The sequence below is a fragment of the Heterodontus francisci genome, chromosome 28 (assembly GCF_036365525.1).
Source record: "Heterodontus francisci isolate sHetFra1 chromosome 28, sHetFra1.hap1, whole genome shotgun sequence".
Taxonomy (NCBI): domain Eukaryota; kingdom Metazoa; phylum Chordata; class Chondrichthyes; order Heterodontiformes; family Heterodontidae; genus Heterodontus; species Heterodontus francisci.
In genome coordinates, this window is record NC_090398.1 from 33,782,494 (window position 1) to 33,807,368 (window position 24,875).

General features: G+C 47.2%; 1 protein-coding gene across 1 annotated transcript in view; it reads right to left on the reverse strand.

The window, feature by feature from the left end:
• Positions 1–7,534: 7,534 nt before the first annotated feature.
• LOC137345319 (CD276 antigen homolog) overlaps positions 7,535–24,875 on the reverse strand; it is a 38,985-nt gene continuing 21,644 nt past the window's right edge. Inside the window, exons 5-8 of the mRNA XM_068008817.1 lie at positions 24,044–24,364; positions 23,364–23,435; positions 10,463–10,568; positions 7,535–7,618 (exon numbers count right to left, since the gene is read on the reverse strand). Of these exons, the coding sequence (XP_067864918.1) occupies positions 7,573–7,618; positions 10,463–10,568; positions 23,364–23,435; positions 24,044–24,364 (545 nt within the window). The 3' untranslated portion in view covers positions 7,535–7,572. The remainder of the gene's footprint in view (positions 7,619–10,462; positions 10,569–23,363; positions 23,436–24,043; positions 24,365–24,875) is intronic.

Here is a 24,875-nt window from a genome sequence, read left to right on the forward strand (position 1 = left end):
GGACTGTGTGGAGTGGGAGCTAGCGGGAAGGTGTTTGGGTCTATTGGCACTGTGGGGATTGGGAGCGAGCTGGTTGGTGTTTGGGTCCAGTGGGGCTGTTGGAAGTGGGAGCGAGCCGGAAGGGGTTTGGGTCTATTGGGACTGTGGGGAGTGGGAGCGAGCAGGAAGGGGTTTGGGTGCAGTGGGATGTTGGGACTGGGAGCAATCGGGAATGCTTTGGGTCTATTGGGGCAGTGAGCAGTGTGAGCGAGTTGGACGGGGTTTGGGTCTATTGGTACTGTGGGAAGTGGGAGCTAGCAGGAAGGGGTTTGGGTCTATTGGGTCTGTGGGGAGTGGGAGCGAGCGGGAAGGAATTTGGGTCTATTGGGGCGGTGAGGAGTGGGAGCGAGTGGGACGGGGTTTGGGTCTATTGGTAATGTGGGGAGTGGGAGCTTGCAGGAAGGGGTTTGGGTCTATTGGGTCTGTGGGGAGTGGGAGCGAGCGGGAAGGATTATGGGTCTACTGGGGCTGTGAGGAGTGGGAGCGAGTGGGACGGGGTTTGGGTCTATTGGTAATGTGGGGAGTGGGAGCGAGCGGGAAGGGGGTTAAGTTCTATTGCCACTGTGAGGAGTGGGAGCGAGCGGGAATGAGTTTGGGTGCAGTGCGGCTGTGGGGAGTGGGAGCGTTTGGGAAGGGGTTTGGGTCCAGTGGAACTGTGGGGAGTGGGAGCGAGCGGGAAGGCATTTGGGCCTAATGGGTATGTGGAGAGTGTGAGCGAGCAGGAAGAGGTTTGGGACTGTTGGGACTGTGGGGTGTGGGAGCTAGCGGGAAGGGGTTTGGATCTATTGGCACTGTGGGGAGTGGGAGAGAGCTGGTAGGGGTTTGGGTCTATTGGGACTGTGGGTACTGGGAGCAATCGGGAAGGTTATGGGTCGTTTGGGGCAGTGAGGAGTGGGAGCGTGTTGGACGGTGTTTGGGTCTATTGGTCCTGTGGGAAGTGGGATTTAGCCGGAAGGGGTTTGGGTCTATTGGGTCTGTGGGGTGTGGGAGCGAGCGGGAAGGGTTTTGGGTCTATTGCAACTGTGAGGAGTGGTAGAAGGCGGGAAGGGGTTTGGGTCAAGTTGGGCTGTGGGGAGTGGGTGCGAGCAGGAAGGGGTTTGGGTCCTGTCTGGCTGTGGGGAGTGGGAGTGAGCGGGAAGGGGTTTGGGGCCATTGGGACTGTGGGGAATGGGGGTGAGCGTTAAGGGGTTTGGGTGCAGTGGGACTGTTGGGAGCGGTTGCGAGTTTGAAGGGGTTTGGGTCTATTGGGATTGTGGGGAATGGGAGAGAGTGGGAAGGGGTTTGGGTCTGTTGGGTCTGTGGGGAGTGGGAGTGAGCGGGAAGGGGTTTGGGTGCAGTGGGACTGTTGGGAGCGGTTGCGAGTTTGAAGGGGTTTGGGTCTATTGGGACTGTGGGGAGTGGGAGCGAGTGGGAAGCAGTTTGGGTCCATTGGGACTGTGGGGAGTGGGAGCGACCGGGAAGGGATTTTGGTCTATTGGGGCTGTGAGGTGTGGGAGCATGTGGGTCGGGGTTTGGGTCTATTGGTACTTTGGGGAGTGGGAGCGTTCGGGAAATGGTTTGGGTCTCTTGCGACTGTGAGGAGTGGGAGCGAGCGGGAAGGGGTTTGGGTCTATTGGGGCTGTGGGGTGTGGGACCGAGCGGGAAGGTATTTGGTTCCAGTGGGGCTGTGGGGAGTGGGAGTGAGCGCGAAGTGCTTTGTGTCTATTGGGACTGTGGGGAGTGGTAGCTGGCGGGATGGGGTTTGGGTCCATTGGGGCTGTGGGGAGTGGGAGCGAGCGGGATGGGGTTTGGTTCGAGTGGGGGCTGTGGGGAGCTTGTGCGACGGTTGGCCGCTGTCACAGCCTAGTGACACATTGTGAAGGCACGGATTCTGCAATTGGAAATTTAGTGATCGATGTGTTTTGGAGTCTTCAAAAAATGTATAAAGAATAAATGAAACATCATCTGTCTCATGATCATTCGCAATCTCCGCAAATGGGTCCCGAGGTGTGCAATCTGCTTCCCATATGCTGTCGCGCGGGGATTGAGAACCACTCACCTCAGACGATGGACCACACACCCGCTCTACCCCAATTACTCAACCGCATGACCAACAACACCTCACCCTCACTCCTCAACTGCACCCAGTCAAACCAGACAAGGCAACACTAAAATATATCAGTCAGGGTACAGATAAAGAACCATAGAAAAGTTATGGAACAGGAGGAGGACATTCAGCCCATCATGTCTGCGCCAGCTGAAGAACCTGCCCATTCTAATCCCACCTTCCAGCACCTGGTCCATAGCCTTGCAGGTTACCGCACTTCAGATACATGTCCAGGTATCTTTTAAAAGAATTGAGGATTTCTGCCTCCACCACCATTCCTGGCAGTGAATTCCAGACACCCACCATGCTCTGGGTGAAAAAGTTTATGCTCATGTCCCCTCTAATCCTTCTATCAATCATCTTAAATCTGTGTCCCCTGGTAATTGACTTCTCCGCTGGGCGAAACAGATCCTTCCTGTCTACTCTGTCTCGGCCCCTCATAATTTTTACACTAAAATTCAGTCACCCCTCAGCCTCCTCTGTTCCAAGGAAAACAACCCGAGCTGATCCAATCTTTCCTCATAGCTGCAACTTTCAAGCCCAGGTAACATTCCTGTAAATCTCCTCTGTACTCTCTCCACAGCAATTATGTCCTTCCTGTAATGTGGTGACAAGAACTGTGCGCAATATTTCAGCTGTGGCCTAACCAGTGTTTTATACAGTTCCAGCATCACATCCCTGCTTTTGTATTCTATATCTCAGACAGTAAAAGAAGGCATTCCATATGCACTCCAACGTCTCTCACGTCTTCTACCCTTCTCAATATCCTCTAATTTATTGTGTATTTCCTCGCTTTATTTGCCCTCAAATGCATTACCTTACACTTTGCTGGATTGAATTCCATTTGCCACTTTTCCACCCACTCAACCAAACCATTTACATATTTCTGTAGTCCACAGCTGTCCTCTTCGCTATCAACTGCACGAACAATTTTTGTGTCATCAGCAAATTTCCCAATTATGCCTCCCACATTTAAGTCTGTATCATTAATATATCCCACAAACAGCAGGGGACTCAACACTGAGCCCTGTGAAACACCACGGGAAACCGCTTCCCATTCACAAAAACATCCATCGACGACGACCCTTTGCTTCTTGTCACTGAGCCAATTATGATCCGAACTGCCACATTCCCCTGTATTCCAAGGGCATTCATTTTACTGACCAGTCCGCCATGAAACCACATCCACTGCACTACCCTCATCAACCCTCTTTGTTAGTTCCTCAAAAACCTCAAGTTAGTAAGACATGACTTTCCACTAACAAATCCACACTAACTATCCCTAATTAATCAGTGCCTTTCGAACTGGCAGTTTATCCTGTCCCTCAGAACTGGTATCTCCCTGAGAGACAATGACTGAGAGATACCAGTTAGAGTACAGATCATCCTGAGAGAGTGGGTACTGAGAGATACCGGGCAGTGTAAAGATATCTCCAATAGAGGGTACTCAGAGACACCAGTCAGTGCACAGATATCTCCCGGAGAGAGGGGACTGACAGACAAAAGTGTACAGATATCACCCTCAGAAAGAGGGACTGAGAGATACCAAGCAGTGTACAGATATCACCCTCAGAGAGAGAGACTGAGAGACACCAGTCAGTGGACAGATATCACGATGACAGAGAGGGACTGAGAGACACCAGTTAATGTACAGATATCTCCATCAGAGGGTACTTAGAGACACCAGTCAGTGTACAGATATCTCCCTGAAAGAGGGGACTGACAGACACCAGTATACAGATATCACGCTCAGAGAGAGGGACTGAATGACACAGGTCAGTGGACAGATATCACCGTGAGAGAGAGGGACTGAGAGACACCAGTCAGTGCACAGATATCGCCCTGAGACACACCAGTCAGTGTGCAGATATCACCCTGAGAGAGAGACTGAAAGACACCAGTCAGTGTACACATATCACCCTGAGAGAGAGGGACTGAGAGACACCAGTCAGTCTCCAGATATCACCCTGAGAGAGGGGACTGAGAGACACCAATCAGTGTACAGATATCTCCCTGAGAGAGAGGGACAGAGGGACACCAGTCAGTGTACAGATATCACCCTGAGAGAAGGGACTGAGAGACATCAGTCAGTGTACACATATCACCCTGAGAGAGAGGGATTAAGAGAGACACCAGTCAGTGCACAGATATCACCCTGAGAGAGGGGACTGAGAGACACCAGTCAGTGTACAGATATCACCCTGAGAGAGGGGACTGAGAGACACCAGTCAGTGTACAGATATCTCCCTGTGAGAGAGGGACTGAGAGACACCAGTCAGTGTACAGATATCACCCTGAGAGAGAGGGACTGAGAGACACCAGTCAGTGCACACATATCACCCTGAGAGAGAGGGACTGAAAGACACCAGTCTGTGTACACATGTCACCCTGAGAGAGAGGGACTGAGAGACACCAGTCACTGGACAGATATCACTGTCAGAGAGGGACTGAGAGACACAAGTCAGTGTACACATATCACCCTGAGAGAAGGGACTGATAGACAACAGTCAGTGTACACATATCACCCTGAGAGAGGGGACTGAGAGACACCAGTCAGTGTACAGATATCACCCTGAGAGAGAGGGACTGAGAGACACCAGTCAGTGTACAGCTATCACCCTGAGAGAGTGGGACTGAGAGACACCAGTCAGTGTACTGATATCTCCCTGAGAGAGGGACTGAGAGACACCTGTCTGTGTACACATATCAACCTGAGAGAGAGGGACTGAAAGACACCAGTCAATGTACACATATCACCCTGAGGGAGGGGCTGAGAGACACCAGTCAGTGTACACATATCACCCTGAGAGAGGGGACTGAGAGACACCAGTCAGTGTACAGATATCACCCTGAGAGAGGGGACTGAGAGACACCAGTCAGTGCACAGATATCACCCTGATAGAGGGGACTGAGAGACACCGGTCAGTGTACAGCTATCACCCTGAGAGAGTGGAACTGAGAGACACCAGTCAGTGTACTGATATCTCCCTGAGAGAGAGGGACTGAGAGACACCTGTCTGTGTACACATATCACCCTGAGAGAGAGGGACTGAAAGACACCAGTCAATGTACACATATCACCCTCAGAGAGAGGGAGTGAGAGACAACAGTCAGTGGACAGATATCACCCTGAGAGAGGGGACTGAGAGACACCAGTCAGTGCAGAGATATCACCCTGATGGAGGGGACTGAGAGACACCAGTCAGTGTACAGATATCACCCTGAGAGAGGGGACTGAAAGACACCAATCAGTGTACACATATCACCCTGAGAGAGAGGGACTCAGAGACACCAGTCAGTGTACAGATATCACCCTGAGGGAGGGGCTGAGTGACACCAGTCAGTGTACACAGATCACCCTGAGAGAGGGGACTGAGAGACACCAGTCAGTGTACAGATATCACCCTGAGAGAGAGGGACTGAGAGACACCAGTCAGTGCACACATATCACCCTGAGAGAGAGGGACTGAAAGACACCAGTCTGTGTACACATATCACCCTGAGAGAGAGGGACTGAGAGACACCAGTCAATGGACAGATATCACTGTCAGAGAGGGACTGAGAGACACCAGTCAGTGTACAGCTATCACCCTGAGAGAGTGGGACTGAGAGACACCAGTCAGTGTACTGATATCTCCCTGAGAGAGGGACTGAGAGACACCTGTCTGTGTACACATATCAACCTGAGAGAGAGGGACTGAAAGACACCAGTCAATGTACACATATCACCCTGAGAGAGGGGACTGAAAGACACAAGTCAGTGTACAGATATCTCCCTGAGAGAGAGGGGCTGGGAGACACCAGTCAGTGTACACATATCACCCTGAGAGAGGGGACTGAGAGACACCAGTCAGTGCACAGATATCACCCTGATAGAGGGGACTGAGAGACACCAGTCAGTGTACAGCTATCACCTTGAGAGAGTGGAACTGAGAGACACCAGTCAGTGTACTGATATCTCCCTGAGAGAGAGGGACTGAGCGACACCTGTCTGTGTACACATATCACCCTGAGAGAGAGGGACTGAAAGACACCAGTCAATGTACACATATCACCCTCAGAGAGAGGGAGTGAGAGACAACAGTCAGTGCACAGATATCACCCTGAGAGAGGGGACTGAGAGACACCAGTCAGTGGAGAGATATCACCCTGATAGAGGGGACTGAGAGACACCAGTCAGTGTACAGATATCACCCTGAGAGAGGGGACTGAAAGACACAAGTCAGTGTACAGATATCTCCCTGAGAGAGAGGGACTGAGAGACACCAGTCAGTGTACAGATATCACCCTGAGGGAGGGGCTGAGTGACACCAGTCAGTGTACACATATCACCCTGAGAGAGGGGACTGAGAGACACCAGTCAGTGTACAGATATCACCCTGGGAGAGGGGACTGAGAGACACAAGTCAGTGTACAGATATCTCCCTGAGAGAGAGGGACTGAGAGACACCAGTCAGTGTACAAATATCACCCTGAGGGAGGGGCTGAGAGACACCAGTCAGTGTACACATATCACCCTGAGAGAGGGGACTGAGAGACACCAGTCAGTGTACAGATATCGCCCTGAGAGAGGGGACTGCGAGACACCAGTCAGTGTACAGATATCTCCCTGCGGAAGTGTGGGTTGAGAAAGAGCTAAGGGACAGTGCACATGGGCTGTGGAAGGGGGTTGAATGGCGGTGCAGAGACTGTGGTGAGGGAGAGTGTACATGGGTTGTGGGAGATTGAATACGGGTGTAGAGACTGTGATAGTGGAGAGTGTACATGGGCTGTGGGAGATTGAATGGGGATGCAGAGACTGTGATCAGGGAGAGTGTACATGGGCTCTTGGAGATTGAATGGGGGTGCAGAGACTGTGATCGGGGAGAGTTTACATGGGCTGTGGGAGATTGAATGGGGGTGTAGAGACTGTGATGGGGAGAGTGTACATGGGCTGCGGGAGTTTGAATGGGGATGTCGAGACTGTGATAGGGGAGATTGTGCATGGGCTGTGGGAGATTGAATGGGGAAGTAGAAACTGTGTTAGGGGAGCGTGTACATGAGCTGTGGGAGATTGAATCGGGATGTAGAGACTGTGATAGAGGACAGTGTACTTGGGCTGTGGGAGTTTGAATGGGGATGTAGAGACGGTGATAGGGGAGATTGAACATGGGCTGTGGGAGATTGAATGGGGGTTTAGAGACTGTAATAATTGAGAGTGTACATGGGCTATGGGAGATTGAATGGGGGCGTAGAGACTGTGCTAGGGGAGAGTGTACATGGGCTGTGGGAGATTGAATGGGGGCGCAGAGACTGTGATAGGGGAGAGTGTACATGATGTGACTGACCGAAGTATCTGGGACATGTGACCTGTTTAATATTCCATAAACATTCCTCCTGTGAAATCCATCATTCAAGAACACAGAGACATTAAAAATCCCGGAGAGTTCCTCCATTTATTGATCAGTTTAAACTGTCGAGGATTGTCTCCTTCTTCTAACTCCATCGCACAACCTGTCAGAGACGGAGAGATATCGGGAGAGAGTCAATCTTTCTATATAATAAACTGAAAAGACATTAAATCTCCCCACGTAGTCAGGTGGCTACAGAATAGTGAGGACATTGTACACCCTGGCACCAGATAAGTAACAAAGCCCACAGGACATTCGCCTGTGAGTGCGGGGACGCAATCCATCCCGCAAGTGATCAAATTCCTCCATTAACAGAACAGCTCCATGCTTGAGGTACTTCACTTACTTACAGAGACGGCAGAACATGGGGGATAATCTACTTAGACCACTGAGGGAGTGCTGCACTGTCAGAGTGTCAGTACTGAGGGAGCAGTGCACTGTCAGAGTGTCAGTACTGAGGGAGCGCTGCATTGTCAGAGGATCAGGACTGAGTGAGTGCTGCACTGTCGGAGGGTCAGGACTGAGGGAGCGCTGCACTGTGAGAGGGTCAGTACCGAGGGAGCGCTGCACTGTCAGAGGGTCAGTACTGAGGGAATGCTGCACTGTCAGAGGGTCAGAACTGAGGTAATGCTGAACTGTCAGAGGGTCAGCAGTGAGGAAATGCTGCACTGTCAGAGGGTCAGTCCTGAGGGAGTGTTGCATGGTCAGAGTGTCAGTACTGAGCGAGCGCTGCAGTGTTGGAGGGTCAGTACTGAGGGTGCTCTGCACTGTCGGAGGGACAGTACTGAGGGAATGCTGCACTGTCAGAGGGTCAGTACTGACGGAGTTCAGCACTGTCAGAGAGTCAGCACTGGGGGAGTGCCGCACTGTCGGAAGGTCAGTACTGAGGGTGTACCGCACTGTCAGAGGGTCAGTACTGAGGGAGCGCTGCACTTTCAGAGAGTCAGTACTGAGGGAGTGCTGCGCTGTCAGAGGGTCAGTACTGAAGGAGGGCTGCACTGTCAGAGGGTCAGTACTGAGGGAGCACTGCTCTGTCAGAGGGTCAGAACTGAGGGTGAGCTGAACTGTCAGAGGGTCAGTGCTGAGGGTGCGCTGTACTGTCGGAGGGTCAGTACTGAGGCTGAGATGCACTGTCACAGGGTCAGTACTGAGGGTGAGCTGCACTGTCAGAGGGTCAGTCATGTTAGATGCAGAGTAAAGCTCCCTCTACTCTGTCCCAAACACTCCCAGGACAAGGACACTCGGGATTGGCTGGAGAGTTGGGAGCACTTCCTGTGTGCAGTCAGGGAGAACAACTGCACTCGAGCAGGCTGTGGGAGCTGGAACTGGACAGGAGAGTGGAGAGAGCGGCAACTTCCAGCTTCAACTGTGGAACTGTTGCTATTTTTACAAGAACAGGGAAGACCTGAAAGTCATTTTGGAGAGGTGGGTGTTGGAGCACCAGAGAACTGTTTGTTGTTTGGACTGTTGGGGGAGGGAGAAGGCACCGGAAGATCCAGGGGTGGGGCTGCCAAATTCTATCGGGAGCCCTTGTATTTGCTCGTGTGTTTATCTGCCATCCTGCACAAAGGGGGCTCCCTCCCCACCCCCAACTGTGTGGCTCGGGATGACTGGAGCTGCCCTGCTGAGAAACTCTTTAACAACAGCAGGAATAGGAGAGAACCGGGCGGCTCTAGCCGACCCGAGCGAAGAGCCCTCCCCTAACTGGAAGACAGGATGGTGGACTCTGCAGCAATGTGCTCCAACCACCGATCGTACAGCAACATCCTCTCAGTTGTTCTCTCCCTTGCAACCCTCGGCCACCTATCCTCTCCTCTCCTTTTCACCCCTATCCTGCTCTGCTCCCACCCTCCCATCAAATTGCTTCAGTTTTTTAAAGAAAGAAATTGTATTGTGCTTTGTTTCTTGGCAGTGGGTGTGGCTCTGCGACCCCATGGCAAGCCGCTCTTCACTGGTGGCGGGGTCTTCTCGCATGGATGTTGTGGCTGCTGCAGCTGCACCTGTTGCCCCATCACCATTTGCATTAATAACATCGAAGCATGGGGTCAAGAGCTACGTCCACCCCAATATGTCAATAGAGGCATGTGTAAAGGCAATGGCCAAGATTTTCGGCCCTTCAGCCATTGTTGCAGCCTCTAAAATGTACGGGAAGGCAGTGTTTTTCCTGAAGACCGAGCGGGCGGTGACCCTGGCTCTGAACAAGGGGCTCACCATGGGCGGGACCTTTCTTCCAGTGGACCCCCTGGAGGCCACGGTGCAAAGGGTCATTTTATGCAACGTTCCGCCCTTCATTCCTGGTGAGCTCCTCCTTCCCCACCTGCACCATCTGGGGGAGGTAAAGACCGGGCTCACTCCAGTCCTGCTCGGTCTTCGGGAGAACAGCCTCTGGAACGTGCACTTCGGAACGAGGACCTGATACCCTCCTCGGGAGCCGGTCCAGCACAAACCGAGCTGCCTATTGGAAATGTCCTCCGTGCCATTCCAACCGGCGTGGAGGGGTTCCTGTACGGGCTGCTCCTGCACACTCTCCACTTCCTCTCACTCGTCAGCCAGCCGGACATGCCCTGGTGGTCCGCGTTGCCATCTGGCGGCAAGGGGAAACCCCGATGGAGGTCTCTCTCCATGGGAGTCCTCCCCCTTGACATTGGGGACCTGGGGTGGAGGGTGTTGCACAGGGCAGTCCCGTGCAACAGACTTTTAAGCAGGTTCACGGACTCCCTGGCCGCCTGTACTTTCTGTGGCCTGGACGAGTCCGTGTTCCATGTATATATGGAGTGTGCGTGGTTGCAGCCCCTCTTTGAGTATTTGAAGGGGCGGTTCCTCAGGTTTTGGTTGCTGAAAGAAAGCAGGTTAGACACAGTGATGATATATTGCTTTATGCAAGTCCTAAAAACATAGGGATTAGATACAGAGGGTCAAAGAGAGATTAAATTAAATTTATACTCACTGACTTTTCGAGATTTTCCAGAGGCAAAGAGAAAAAACAAAAGCGATGGGAACGGATATGACAATTCCAATGATGCTGGAATGATGTTCGACCTGGTGTTCCCCATCTGTGAAAGAGAATACATCTTAATATGAACAGTCTATACTGATGTCTCAGAACTGGACCAGTTTAATATTGTCCTGTTGGATTGAACAAGGAAAAGAGAGAGACAGAGATATATCAGGAAAGAGAGACAGACAGACAGACAGAGAGTAAGATCCCGGAAAGGAGAGACAGACAGAGAGATTGAGAGTCATATTCTTCTATTCCTTTCTCTCCCATGTGTTTCTCCAGCTTCCCCCTTAAATACATCCACACTATTAACCTCACCCAATCCCTGTGGGAGAGAGTTGCACATTCTCACCACTCTTTGGGGAAAGATGTTTCTACTGAATTCCCTGTCTGGATTTATTACTATCTTATATTGACGGTCCCGAGATCTGATCTCACAAACATCTTCTATACATCAGTCCCATCGAAATGTCCATGATTTTAAAGACATCTGTCAGGTCATCCCTCAGTCTGCCCTTTTCTACTGAAAAGAGTCCAAGTCCGTTCAGTCTTTCCTGATTGCCGTAACTTCCCAGTTCTGCTATCATTCAACTAAGTCACAGTGCTCCCAATGTTGGTCTAACCAAGGGATATGGAGACTGGAACTGTGCACAGTGCTCTAAGTGTGGGTCTAACCAAGGAATATGGAGACTGGAACAAAGCACAGTGCTCCAAATGTTGTCTAACCAAGGGATATGGAGACTGTAACTGTGCACAGTGCTCCAGGTGTGGGTCTAACCAAGGGATATGGAGACCAGAACTGTGCACAGTGCTCCAAGTGTGATCTAACAAAGGGATATGGAGACTGGAACTGTGCACAGTGCTCCAACTGTGGTATAACCCAGGGATATGGAGACGGGGACTGTGCACAGTGCTCCAAGTGTGGTCCAATCAAGGGATATGGAGACTGGAACTGTGCATAGTGCTCCAAGTGTGATCTAACAAAGGGATATGGAGACTGGAACTGTGCACAGTGCTCCAACTGTGGTGTAACCCAGGGATATGGAGACCGGGACTGTGCAAAATGCTCCAAGTGTGGTCTAATCAGGGGATATGGAGATTGGAACTTTGCATAGAGCTCCAAGCATGGTATAACCAAGGGATATGGAGACTGGAACTGTGCACAGTTCTCCATGTGTGATATAACCAAGGTATGCGGAGACTACAAAAGTGCACAGTGCTCCAAGTGTGGTCTAACCAAAGGATATGGAGACCGGAACGGTGCACAGTGCTCCAAGGTTGGTCTAACCAAGGGATATGGAGACCAGAACTGTACACAGTGCTCCAAGTGTGGGTCTAACCAAAGGATATGGAGACCAGAACTGTGCACAGTGCTCCACGTGTGGTCTAACCAAGGAAAACGGAGACCAGAGTGGTACACAATACTCCAAGTGTGGTCTAAACAAGGGATATGGAGACTCGAACTGTGCACAGTGCTCCAAGTGTGGTCCAACTAAGGGATATGGAGACCAGAACTGTGCACAATGCTCCAAGTGTGGTCTAAACAAGGGATATGGAGACTCGAACTGTGCACAGTGCTCCAAGTGTGGTCTAACTAAGGGATATGGAGACCAGAACTGTGCACAATGCTCCAAGTATGGTCTAACCAAGGGATATGGAGACGGGAACCGTGCACAGTGCTGCAAGTGTTGTCTAACCAAGGGATATGGAGACCAGAACTGCGCACAGTGATCCAGATGTGATCTAACTAAGGGATATGGAGACTGGAACTGTGTACAGTGCTCCAAGTGTGGTTTAACCAAGGGATATGGAGATCAGAACTGTGCACCGTTCTCCAAGTGTGGTCTAACCAAGGGATATGGAGAGTGGAACTGTGTGCAGTGCTCCAAGTGTGGTCTAACTAATGGTTATGGAGACTGTAACTGCGTACAGTGCTCCAAGTGTGGTTTAACCAAGGGATATGGAGACCGGAACTGTGCACAGTGCTCCAAGTGTGGTCTAACGAAGAGATATGGAGACCGGAACTGTGCCCAGTTCTCCATGTGTGATCTTACCAAGGTATGAGGAGAACACAACTGTGCACAGTGCTCCAATAGTGGTCTAACCAAGGGATATGGAGAGCGGAACTGAGAACAGTGCTCCACGTGTGGTCTAACCAAGGAAAACAGAGATCAGAATGGTACACAATGCTCCAAGTGTGGTCTAACCAAGAGATATGGAGATTGGAACTGTGCAGACTGCTCCAGGTGTGGTATAACCAACGGATATGGAGACCAGAACTGTGAACAGTGCTCCACTTGTGGTCTAACCAAGGATAACGGAGACCAGACTGGTACACAATGCTCCAAGTGTGTTCTAAACAAGGGATATGGAGACTCGAACTGTGCACAGTGCTCCAAGTGTGGTCTAACCAAGGGATATGGAGACCAGAACTGTGCACAGTGCTCCAAGTGTGGTCTAACCAAGGGATATGGAGACTGGAACTGTGCCCAGTGCTCCAAGTGTGGTCTAACTAAGGGATAAGGAGACCGGAACTGTGTACAGTGCTCCAAGTGTGGGTCTAACCAAAGGATTTGGAGACCAGAACTGTGCACAGTGCTCCAAATGTGGTCTGACCAAGGGATATGGAGACTGGAACTGTGTACAGTGCTCCAAGTGTGGGTCTAACCAAAGGATTTGGAGACCAGAACTGTGCACAGTGCTCCAAATGTGGTCTAACCAAAGGATTTGGAGACCAGAACTGTGCACAGTGCTCCAAATGTGGTCTAACCAAGGGATATGGAGATTGGAACTGTGCACAGTGCTCCAGGTGTGGTATAACCAAATGATATGGAGACCAGAACTGTGCACAGTGCTCCAAGTATGATCTCACCAAGAGATATGGAGACCAGAACTGTGAACAGTGCTCCACGTGTGGTCTAACCAAGGAAAACAGAGATCAGAATGGTACACAATGCTCCAAGTGTGTTATAAACAAGGGATATGGAGACTCGAACTGTGCACAGTGCTCCAAGTGTGGTCTAACCAAGGGATATGGAGACCAGTACTGTGCACAATGCTCGAAGTGTGGCCTAACCAAGGGATATGGGGACCACAACTGTACACAGTGCTCCAAGTGTGGTCTCACCAAGGGATATGGAGACCGGAACAGTGCACAGTGCTCCAAGTGTGGTCTAACCAAGGGATATGGAGACCAGAAATGTGCACAGTGCTCCAGGTGTGGTCTAACTAAGGGATATGGAGGCCAGAACTGTGCACAGTAGTCCAAGTGTGGTCTAACCAAGGGATATGGAGACTGGAACTGTGCCCAGTGCTCCAAGTGCGGTCTAACTAAGGGTTAAGGAGACCAGAACTGTGTACATTGCTTCAAGTGTGGTTTAACAAAGGGATATGGAGACCGGAACTGTGTACAGTGCTCCAAATGTGGTCTGACCAAGGGATATGGAGACTGGAACTGTGTACAGTGCTCCAAGTGTGGTCTAACCAAAGGATATGGACACCAGAACTGTGTACAGTGCTCCAAGTGTGGTCAAACCAAGGGATATGTAGACTGGAACTGTATTCAGTGCTCCAAGTGTGGTCTAACCAAGGGATATGGAGAGCAGAACTGTGTACAGTTCTCCAAGTGTGGTTTAACCAAGGGATATGGATACTGGAACTGTGTACAGTGCTCCAAGTGTGGTCTATCCAAGGGATATGGAGACCAGAAGTATGTACAGTGCTCCAAGTGTGGTCTAACCAAGAGATATGGACACCAGAACCAAGTGCAGTGCAGATCATCAGGTGCAGGGGATTTATTAACTTCGAGTCTCATTAATTTCCCCTGTCCGACTTTTTTTTTACTTCTGCTAAGCTCCTTCAGTTCCTCCTTCGCACTAGTCCCTTGTTTCTCTAGCATTTCTGGGAGCATTTTTGCATCTTCCACTGTGAAGACAGACAGAAATATTTGTTTAGTTTCTCAGCCACTTCCTTGTTCACCATGATAAATTCTCCTTACTCTGCTTGTAAGGGCCCACAGTTATCTTTGCTAATCGTTTCCTTTTTGCATACCTACAGAAGCTTTTATGGTCCGTTTTTATGTTTTTGTTATTCTATATTCTCTATCGGTTTCTTGGTCCTCCTTTGCTGAAGTCTAAAAGGCTCCCAATCCTCAGACTTACTACAGTTTAGCAACTTTATACGCCTCTTCCTTTGATCTAATATAATCTTTAACCTTGTTACATTTCCTGCTGGGTTTTTGTGCCTCAAAGGAATGGAATCCGTTGTAAACCATGTATTAATTCTTCAAATGCTAGCATGCCTGTCGAACATCACATTTTTAATATAATTTCCCAATCTACCGCAGCCAATTTGCCCTCATACCTTTGTAGTTTCCTTTGTTTAGATTTAAGATCATAGTTTTGGATTGAATTACATCACTTGCAAGCCTAAAATACAATTCTATTACATTATGGTCACTCTTCCCTAAAGGTGCCTTTCCAACCAGATTATTAATTAGCCCTATCTCATTGCACAATACCAGATCTAAAATAACTCATTCTCTGGTTGTTACTAAGCATACTGTTCTGGGAAACCATCTCGTATACATTCCAGGAATTCATCCTCCACAGCATTAGTGCTAATTAGGTTTACCCCGTCTATATGCAGATTGAAGTGCCCCGTGAATACAGTATTACCCTTGTTTCATGCACCTCTAATTTCCTGATGTATATCATATCCTACTTTACCACTACTCTTTGTGGGCCGATAACAACGACAGCCAATGTTTTCTGCCCTTTGCTGTCTCTTAGCTCCACCCAAACTGATTCTAGCTCTTGCTCCTTCGATCTAAGATTCTCTCTCAGTAATATACTGATCTGATCCTTTATTAGCAGTGCTAGCCCACCTCCTTTCCTCTTTTGCCTGTCCTTCCTAAATGTTGAATACCCTTGGACTTTCAGTTCCCTGTCTTGTCACCCTGCAGCCATGTCTCTGTAATGGCAATTAGATCATACCTGTTTACTACTATTTGTGCCGTCATTCATCCATCTTTTTGCGAATGCTGTGTGCATTCTGATAGAGTGCCTTTAATTCTGTCTTTTTATTATTTTCACAACCTCTAACCTTATCTGCTGGTGCACGTGTAAGTTTGTACGCTCTGACCCTTCCTGCCACACACAGGTTATGTGTTCCCTTATTTCTACCGATCTCTCTTGCCTTTTCCTCTCTCTTTAATTTATCATATCTTCCCTTGCTTGATCCTTCGTTCCACTTTTTATTTTACAGCCCTCGCTTAAAGCCCTAGTTATATGACTCACCAGAACACTGGTCCCAGCATAGTTCGAGTGAAGACCATCCCAATATGACAGATCCGACTTTCCCCAGTACTGCTGCCAGTGCCCCATGAATTGAAACCCTTTTCTCCGACACCAATCTTGCAGCCACGCATTTTACTCTCTAATCTTATTTACCCGACTCCAATTTGCTTGTGGCTCAGGTAAGAATTCAGAGAATATTACCTTTGAGGTTCTGCTTTTTAACTTCGCCCCTAGCTGCTCATACTCCCTAAATAGAACCTTTTTCCCAGTCCTATCTATGTCATTGGTACCCACGTGGACCATGACAACTGGATCCTCCCCCTCCCACTGCTAGTTTCTCTCCAGCCCGGAGCAGATGTCCCGAATCCAGACAGCGGGCAGGCAACACAGCCTTCTGGAGTCTCGCTTTGGGCTGCACAGAACTATGTCTATCCCCCTGACTATACTGCCCCCTATTACCACTACATTCCTAATTACTCCCCCAACTGGAATGGCTTCCTGTACCATGGTGCCTTGGTGAGTTCACACATTCACCCTGAACCCCTCGCTCTTGTCCATACAAGCTGCAAGAACCTCGAACTTCTTTGACAACTGCAAGGGCTGAGGGTCCTCCACTTCTGACTTCTCGATACCCTTACCTGCCTCACTCGCAGTCACACTCTCCTGTTCCTGACCACTGAACAAATCAGAAGACCCTATCCTAAGGGGTGTGACTATCTCCTGCTACAAAGTGACCAGGTAACTTTCCCCCTCCCTGATGTGTCGCAGTATCTGGAGCTCGACCTCCAGTTCAATGTCTCTGAGCCAAAGCTCCTCAAGCTGCAGCTACTTACGACAGGCGTGTTTGCCCTGGATCACACTGGTATCCACCAGCTCCCACATTCTGCAGCTGCCACACATCGCCTACTCTGCCATCGTTATGGCGTTTAACAAACGAATTATTTTACTGATTACATTTTAATGATGTCTCTAGTCCTGTCTGTGCTAATATTATTTCAATAAATGTTCAACTTACCCCAATTTAAATTCCATATTTTGGGCAGTAGGGGTCAGTGTTCGAGTTCGGGTGCATTAAGGTTAGGGTACATTAGATTAGGGCACATTGGGGTTCGTATACAAAACGGTTAGTATTAATATACATTAGGATTAGGGTTAGTATACACTAATGTTAGGGTTAGTATACAGAAAGGATAGGGTTAGTATACACTCAGGTTAGGGATGGCATACATTCGGGTTCAGGGTCAGTAGCCATTCGGGTCAGGGTCAGCATACATTCGGGTTCAGGGTTAGTAAGCATTCGGGTCAGGGTCAGTATACATTCGGGTTCAGGGTCAGTATACATTAGGGTTCAGGGTCAAAATACATTAGGGATAGGGTCAGTATACATTAGGGTTAGGGTCAGTATACATTAGGGTTCAGGGTCAATATACATTAGGGTTAGGGTCAGTATACATTAGGGTTCAGGGTTAGTATACATTAGGGTTCAGGGTTAGTATACATTAGGGTTAGGGTCAGTATACATTCGGGTTAGTGTTAGTATACATTAGGGTTCAGGGTTAGTTTACATTAGGGTTAGGGTCAGTATACATTCGGGTTCAGGGTCAGCATACATTAGGGTTCTGGGTTAGTATATCATTAGGGTTCAGGGTCAGTATAGATTTGAATTAGGGTTAGTATACATCAGGATTAGGGTCAGTAAACATTAGGGTTCGGGTCAGTATACATTCGGGTTCAGGGTTAGTATACATTAGGGTTAAGGTCAGTATACATTAGGGTTCAGGGTCAGTATACATTCACGTTCAGGGCCAGTATACAGTAGGGATAGGGTCAGCAGACATTAGTGTTAGGGTCAGTATACATTAGGTTCAGGGTCAGTATACATCAGGGTTCAGGGTTAACATACATCAGGGTTCAGGGTTAATATACATTAGGGTTCTGGGTCAGTATAAATTAGGGTTCAGGGTTCGTACACATTAAGGTTCAGGGTTAGTATACATTAGGGTTAGGGTCAGGATACATTGGGGTTAGGGTTAGTATAGATTAGGGTTCAGGGTCAATATACATTAGGGTTAGGGTCAGTATACATTAGGGTTCAGGGCGAGTCTACATTAGGGTTCAGGGTTAGTATACATTAGGGTTAGGGTCAGTATACATTAGGGTTCAGGGTAAGCATACATTAGGGTTCAGGATTAGTATACATTAGGGTTCAGATTCAGTATAGATTTGAATTAGGGTTAGTATACATCAGGATTAGGGTCAGTAAACATTAGGGTTAGGGTTAGCATACATTCGGGTTCAGGGTTAGTATACATTAGTGTTAGTGTCAGTACACATTAGGTTCAGGATCAGTATACATTAGGGTTCAGGGTTTGTATATATAAGGTTCAGGGTTAATATACATTCGGGTTCAGGGTCAGTATCCATTCGGGTTCCGGGTCAGTATACAGTAGGGTTGAGGGTCAGGATACATCAGGGCTCAGGGTGAGTATACATCAGCGTTCAGGGTTAGTATACATTAGGGTTCAGTGTTAGTATACATTAGGGTTAGGGTCTGCATACAATCGGGTTCAGGGTTAGTATACATTAGGGTTAGGGTCAGTATACTTTAGGGATAGGGTCAGTATACATTAGGGTTAGGACAGAATACATTATGGTTCAGGGTCAGTATACATTAGGGTTAGCGTCAGTACACATTAGGGTGAGGTTCAGTATACATGAGGGCTCAGGGTTTGTATACATTAGGGCTCAGGGTTAGTGTACATTAGGGTTAGGGTCAGTAAATATTAGGGTTAGGGTCAGTATACATTAGGGTTCAGGGTTAATATACATTAGGGTTAGGGTAGGGATACATTAGGGTTCAGGGATCGTATACATTACTGTAAGGGTCAGTATACATTAGGCTTCAAGGTCAGTATACATTATGGTTAGGGTTCGTCTACATTCGGGTTCAGGGTTAGTATACATTAGGGTTAGGGTCAGTATACATTAGGGTTCAGGGCCAGTATACAGTAGGGTTCAGGTTCAGTATACATTAGGGTTCAGAGTTAGTGTACATTAATGTTCAGAGTCAGTATACAATAGGGTTCTGGGTCAGTATACATTAGGTTTAGGGCTAGTATACATTAAGGTTCAGGGTTAGTATACATTAAGGTTAGGGTCAGGATACATTCGGGTTCAGGGTTCGAATACATTAGGGTTAGGGTGAGTATACATTAGGGTTCAGGGTCAGTATACATTAGGCTTAGTGTTTGTATACATTAGGGTTCAGGGTTAGTATACATTCGGGTTAGGGTCAGTCTATATTAGCGTTCAGGGTCAGTATACATTAGGGTTCAGTGCCAGTATACAGTAGGGTTCAGGGTCAGTATACGTCAGAGTTCAGGGTTAGTATACATTAAGGATCAGGGTTAGTATACATCAGCGTTCAGGGTTAGTATAAATTAGGGTTCACGGTTAGTATACATTAGGGTTCAGGGTCAGTATACATTAGGGTTCAGGGTTAGTATACATTAGGGTTCAGGGTGGTATACATTTGGATTAGGGTCAGTAAACATTTGGGTTAGGGTCAGTATACATTCGGGTTCAGGGTCAGTACACATTAGGGTTAGGGACAGTATACATTAGGGTTCAGGGTCAGTTTACATTCGGGTTCAGGGTCAGTATACATTAGGGATAGGATCATTAAACATTAGGGTTAGGGTCAGTATACACTGGGGTTCAGGTTCAGTATACATTAGCGTTAGGGTCAGCATACAGTAGGGTTCAGGGTTAGTATGCATTAGGGTTCAGGGTTACTATACATCAGGGTCCAGGGTCAGTATACATTAGGGTTTGGGTCAGTATACATTAGGGTTAGGGCAGTATACATTAGGGTTAGGGTCCGTATACATAAGGGTTCAGGGTTCGTATAGATTTGAATTAGGGTTAGTATACATCAGGATTAGGGTCAGTAAACATTAGGGTTAGGGTCAGTATACATTCGGGTTCAGGGTTGGTATCCATTATGGTTAGTGTACATTTAGGTTCACGGTTATTGTACATTAGGGTTAGTGTTGGGATACATTAGGGTTCGTGTTCATTTACGTTCAGGGCTACTGTATATTAGGGTTAGGGTTATTATACATTAGGGTTTAGGGTCAGTATACATAATGGTTTATGGTTATTATACATTAGGGTTCGGGTTGGTATACTTCAGGGTTAGGGTTAATGTACATTCGGAGTTAGGGTTCGTGAACATTATGGTTCAGGGTCAGTGTACATTAGGGTTCAGGGTTAGTATACATTAGGGATGGTGTACATTAGGGTTCAGGGTTAGTGTACAGTAGGGTTAGGGTTGCTAGGCATTAGGATTCGTGTACATTTGGGTTTAGTGTTACTGTACATTAGGGTTAGGGTTATGATTCATTAGGGTTAGGGTCAGTATACATTATGGTTCAGGGTTAGTATACATTAGGGTTAGGGTCAGTATACATTAGGGTTAGTGTACATTTGTGTTCAGGGTTGTTGTACATTAGGGTTAGGGTTAGTGTACATTAGGGTTATAGCTTGGTGTACATTAGCATTAGGGTTAGTGTACATTACGGTTAAGGGTTAGTGTACATTAGGGCTCAGGGTTAGCATACATTAGGGTTAGTGTACATTTGGGTTCAGGGTTAGTTTACATGAGGGTTCAGGTTAGTATACAGTAGGGTTAGGGTTGCTCGGCATTAGGGTTAGTGTACATTTGGGTTCAGGGTTAGTATACATTAGGGTTAGGGTTAATATACATTAGTGTTAGGTCAGTATACATTAGATTTAGGTCAGCATACCATAGGTTTAGGGTTAGTTTACATTAGAGTTAGGGTCAGCATACATTAGAGTTAGGGTTGGTATACATTAGGGCTAGGGTCAGTACACATGAGGGCTAGGGTCAGTATTCATTAGGGATAGGGTCAGTATACATTAGGGTTATGGTCAGTATGCATTAGCGTTAGGGTCAGTATACATTAGGGTTAGGGCCAGTATACATTAGCTTTAGGGTCATTATTCATTCGGGTTCATGGTTAGTATACATTAGGTTTAGGTCAGCATACCATAGGTTTAGGGTTAGTATACATTAGAGTTAGGGTCAGTATACATTAGGGTTCAGGGTTACTATACATTAGGGTTTGGGTTAGTACACATTAGGGTTAGGGTCAGTATACAATAGGGTTGGGGTTTGTATACATCAGGGTTAGGGTCCTTACACATTAGAGTTAGGTTCAGTATACATTAGCTTTAGTGTCTGTATTCATTAAGGTTCAGGGTTAGTATACTTTAGGTTTAGGGTTTGTATACATTAGAGTTAGGGTCAGTATACATTAGGGTTCAGGGTTAGTATACATTAGGATTAGGGTCAGTGTACATTAGGGTTAGGGTCAGTATACATTAGGGTTCAGGGTTAGTATACATTAGGGTGAGGGTGAGTATACATTAGGGTTAGTAATTATTAGCGTTAGGGTCAGTATACATTAGAGCCAGGATACATTAAGTTTGGTTCCTTGCACATTAGGGTTCGGGTTGGTATACATTAGGGTTCAGCGTCAGTATTAATTAGGGTTAGGGTCAGTATACATTAGGGTTAGGGTTAGTACACATTCTGGTTAGGGTCAGTACACATTAGGGTCAGTATACATTAGCGTTAGGGTCATTACACATTAGGGTTAGGGTCAGTATACATTAGCATTAGGGTCAGTATACATTAGGTTAAGGGTCAGTATACATTAGCATTAGGGTCAGTATTCATTTGGGTTCAGGGTTTGTATGCATTAGGTTTAGGGTTAGTTTACATTAGGGTTAGGGTCAGTATACATAAGGGTTAGGGTTGGTATACATTCGGGTTAGGGTCAGTATACATTATGGTTCAGGGTTAGTATACATTAGGGTTCAGGGTCAGTAAACATTATGGATCAGGGCTATAATACATTAGGGTTAGGGTTGGTATACATTAGGGTTAGTGTACATTTAGGTTCAGGGTTACTGTACATTAGGGTTCGGGTTATTATACATTAGGGTTAGGGTCAGTATACATTATGGTTCAGGGTTAGGATACATTGGGGTTAGGGTTGGTATACTTTAGGGTTAGGGTTAGTGTACATTGGGGTTAGGGTTGGTGTAAAGTAGGGTTGGGGTTGCTAGGCATTAGCGTTAGTGCACATTTGCGTTCAGGGTTACTGTACATTAGGGTTAGGGTTATTATACATTAGGGTGATGGTCAGTATACATTATGGTTCAGGGTTAGTATACATTAGGGTTTGGGTATGTATACATTAGGGTTCATCGTCAGTATACATTATGGTTCAGGGTTAGTATACATTAGGGTTAGGCTTGGTGTACATTAGCATTAGGGTTAGTGTACATTTGGGTTCAAGGCTAGTGCACATTAGGGTTTGGGTCTGTATACATTAGGGTTCATTGTCAGTATACATTAGATTTAGGGTTGGTAAACATTAGGGTTCAGGGTCAGTATACATTATGGGTCAGGGGTAGTTTACATTAGGTTTAGGGTCAGTATACATTAGGGTTCAGCGTCAGTATACATTAGTTTCAGGGTTAGTATACATTAGGGTTCAGGGTCAGTATTCATTCGGTTCAGGGTTAGTATACATTATGGGTCAGGTGTAGTATACATTAGGGTTAGTGTTGGTATACATTAGGGTTCAGGGTCAGTATACATTATTGTTCAGGGTTAGTATACATTAGGTTTAGGTTCAGTATACATTAGGGTTCAGCGTCAGTATACATCAGGTTCAGGGTTAGTACACATTAGGGTTCAGGGTCAGTATACATTATGGGTCAGGGGTAGTATACATTAGGGTTAGGGTTATTACACATTTGGGTAAGGGTCACTATACATTATGGTTCAGGGTCAGTATACAATAGAGTAACGGTCAGTATACATTAGGTTCAGGGTCAGTATACATTAGCTTTAGGGTCAGTATTCATTAGGGTTCAGGGTTAGTATACATTAGGTATTGGGTTAGTATACATTAGAGTTCGGGTCAGTATACATTACAGTTCAGGGTTAGTATACATTCGGGTCAGGGTTAGTACACATTAGGGTTAGGGTCAGTATTCATTAGCCTTAGGGTCAGTATACATTAGGTTTAGGGTCGTAACACATTAGTGTTAGGGTTAGTATACATTACGTTTAGTGACAGTATTCATTGCGGTTCAGAGTAAGTATACATTAGGTTTAGGGTTAGTATACATTAGAGGTAGGATCAGTATACATTTGGGTTCAGGGTTAGTGTACGTTAGGTATAGGGTCCTTACACATTAGGGTTAGGGTCAATATACATTAGGGTTCAGGGTCAGTATACATTAGAGTTAGGGTCAGTGTCCATTAGGGTTAGGGTCAGTACACATTCGGGTTAGGGTTAGTATGCATTTGGGGTCGGGTCAGTATGCATTAGGGTTCAGGGTCAGTATGCATTAGGTTTAGGTTTCGTATACATTAGGGGTAGGGTCAGTATACAATAGGGTAAGGGCTAGTATACATTAGGGTTCAGGGTTATGATCTCATGGTCTCTCACCTGTATTATTAGGCTTGGTATAGTTATCAAAGCTGTCTGGTTTGGTATTCACTTCAGTCTCCGTCTTAGAATCTGTTAAACACAAATCAAACAGAGCAAATCGATGTTTTGCATCGACAATGGGTCAGGATCAGAGAGAGGACACGACAAAGAGAAAATCGGACAGAGTGTGACATGAGAGAGAGAGACAGACATGAGAGAGAGCGAGAGACATGAGAGAGAGACATTAAAGAGAGAGAGACACATGAAAGAGAGAGAGAGACATGTAAGAGAGAGAGAGAGAGACATGAAGGAAAGAGAGAGAGAGACAGGAAAGTGAGAAAGAGACATGAAAGAGAGACAGGGACATGAAAGGGAGCGACATGAGAGAGATGAGAGAGAGATGGAGAGAGATGAGAGAGATGAGAGAGAGATGAGAGAGAGAGATGATGGAGAGAGAGACATGAGTGAGAGAGAGAGACATGAAAGAGAGAGAGAGATAGAGATGGGAGAGAGAGACATGAGAGAGAGAGAGGCATGAGAGAGAGAGGGAGAGAGGGATGCGAGAGAGAGACATGAGAGAGAGAGACATGAAAGAGAGAGAGACATGAAAGAGAGAGAGAAAGACAGACAGACAGACAGAGAGACAGAGAGATATATGATTGTAATGTATGACGGACAGAGATGACTTTGGCACTCACTGTTTACTGCCAGTCTGACAACAAATCTTTCGGCACTCCCTTTCTTCGAGACAATACATTCGTATTCTCCACTGTCATTCAATTGCAGCCCCTGAATCAGCAGTGACAGATTTCCTCTGATGACTTCACTGTTGGCGATGAGGGTTCGATTCCTGTACTGCAGGTCCTGATACTGGGAACCTTCCTTGCCTTTGTTCCAATACCATACCACGATTTTCGTTTGCAGTATTTGCCAGTATATGGAACCCTTAGCAATTCCATTGGGATCACTCTTACAGGGAAGAAGTACATCACCTCCAACCCTGGCACTTATATTATGTCCTACAAAGCAAATCCGAACAGCCAATGATCAGGTCAATAATTCTGACATACAAAGAACAAAAGAACAAAGATAATTACAGCACAGGAACAGGCCCTTCGGCCCTCCAAGCCTGCGCCGATCCAGATCCTCTCTCTAAACATGTCGCCTATTTTCTAAGCTTCTGTATCTCTTTTCTTCCTGCCCATTCATGTATCTGTCTAGATACATCTTAAAAGACTCCATCGTGCCCGCATCTACCACCTCCGCTGGCAATGCGTTCCAGGTGCCCACCACCCTCTGCGTAAAGAACTTTCCACGCATATCCCCCCTAAACTTTTCCCCTTTCACTTTGAACTCGTGTCCTCTAGTAATTGAAACCCCCACTCTGGGAAAAAGCTTCTTGCTATCCACCCTGTCTATACCTCTCATGATTTTGTACACCTCAATCAGGTCCCCCCTCAACCTCCGTCTTTCTAATGAAAATAATCCTAATCTACTCAACCTCTCTTCATAGCTAGCGCCCTCCATACC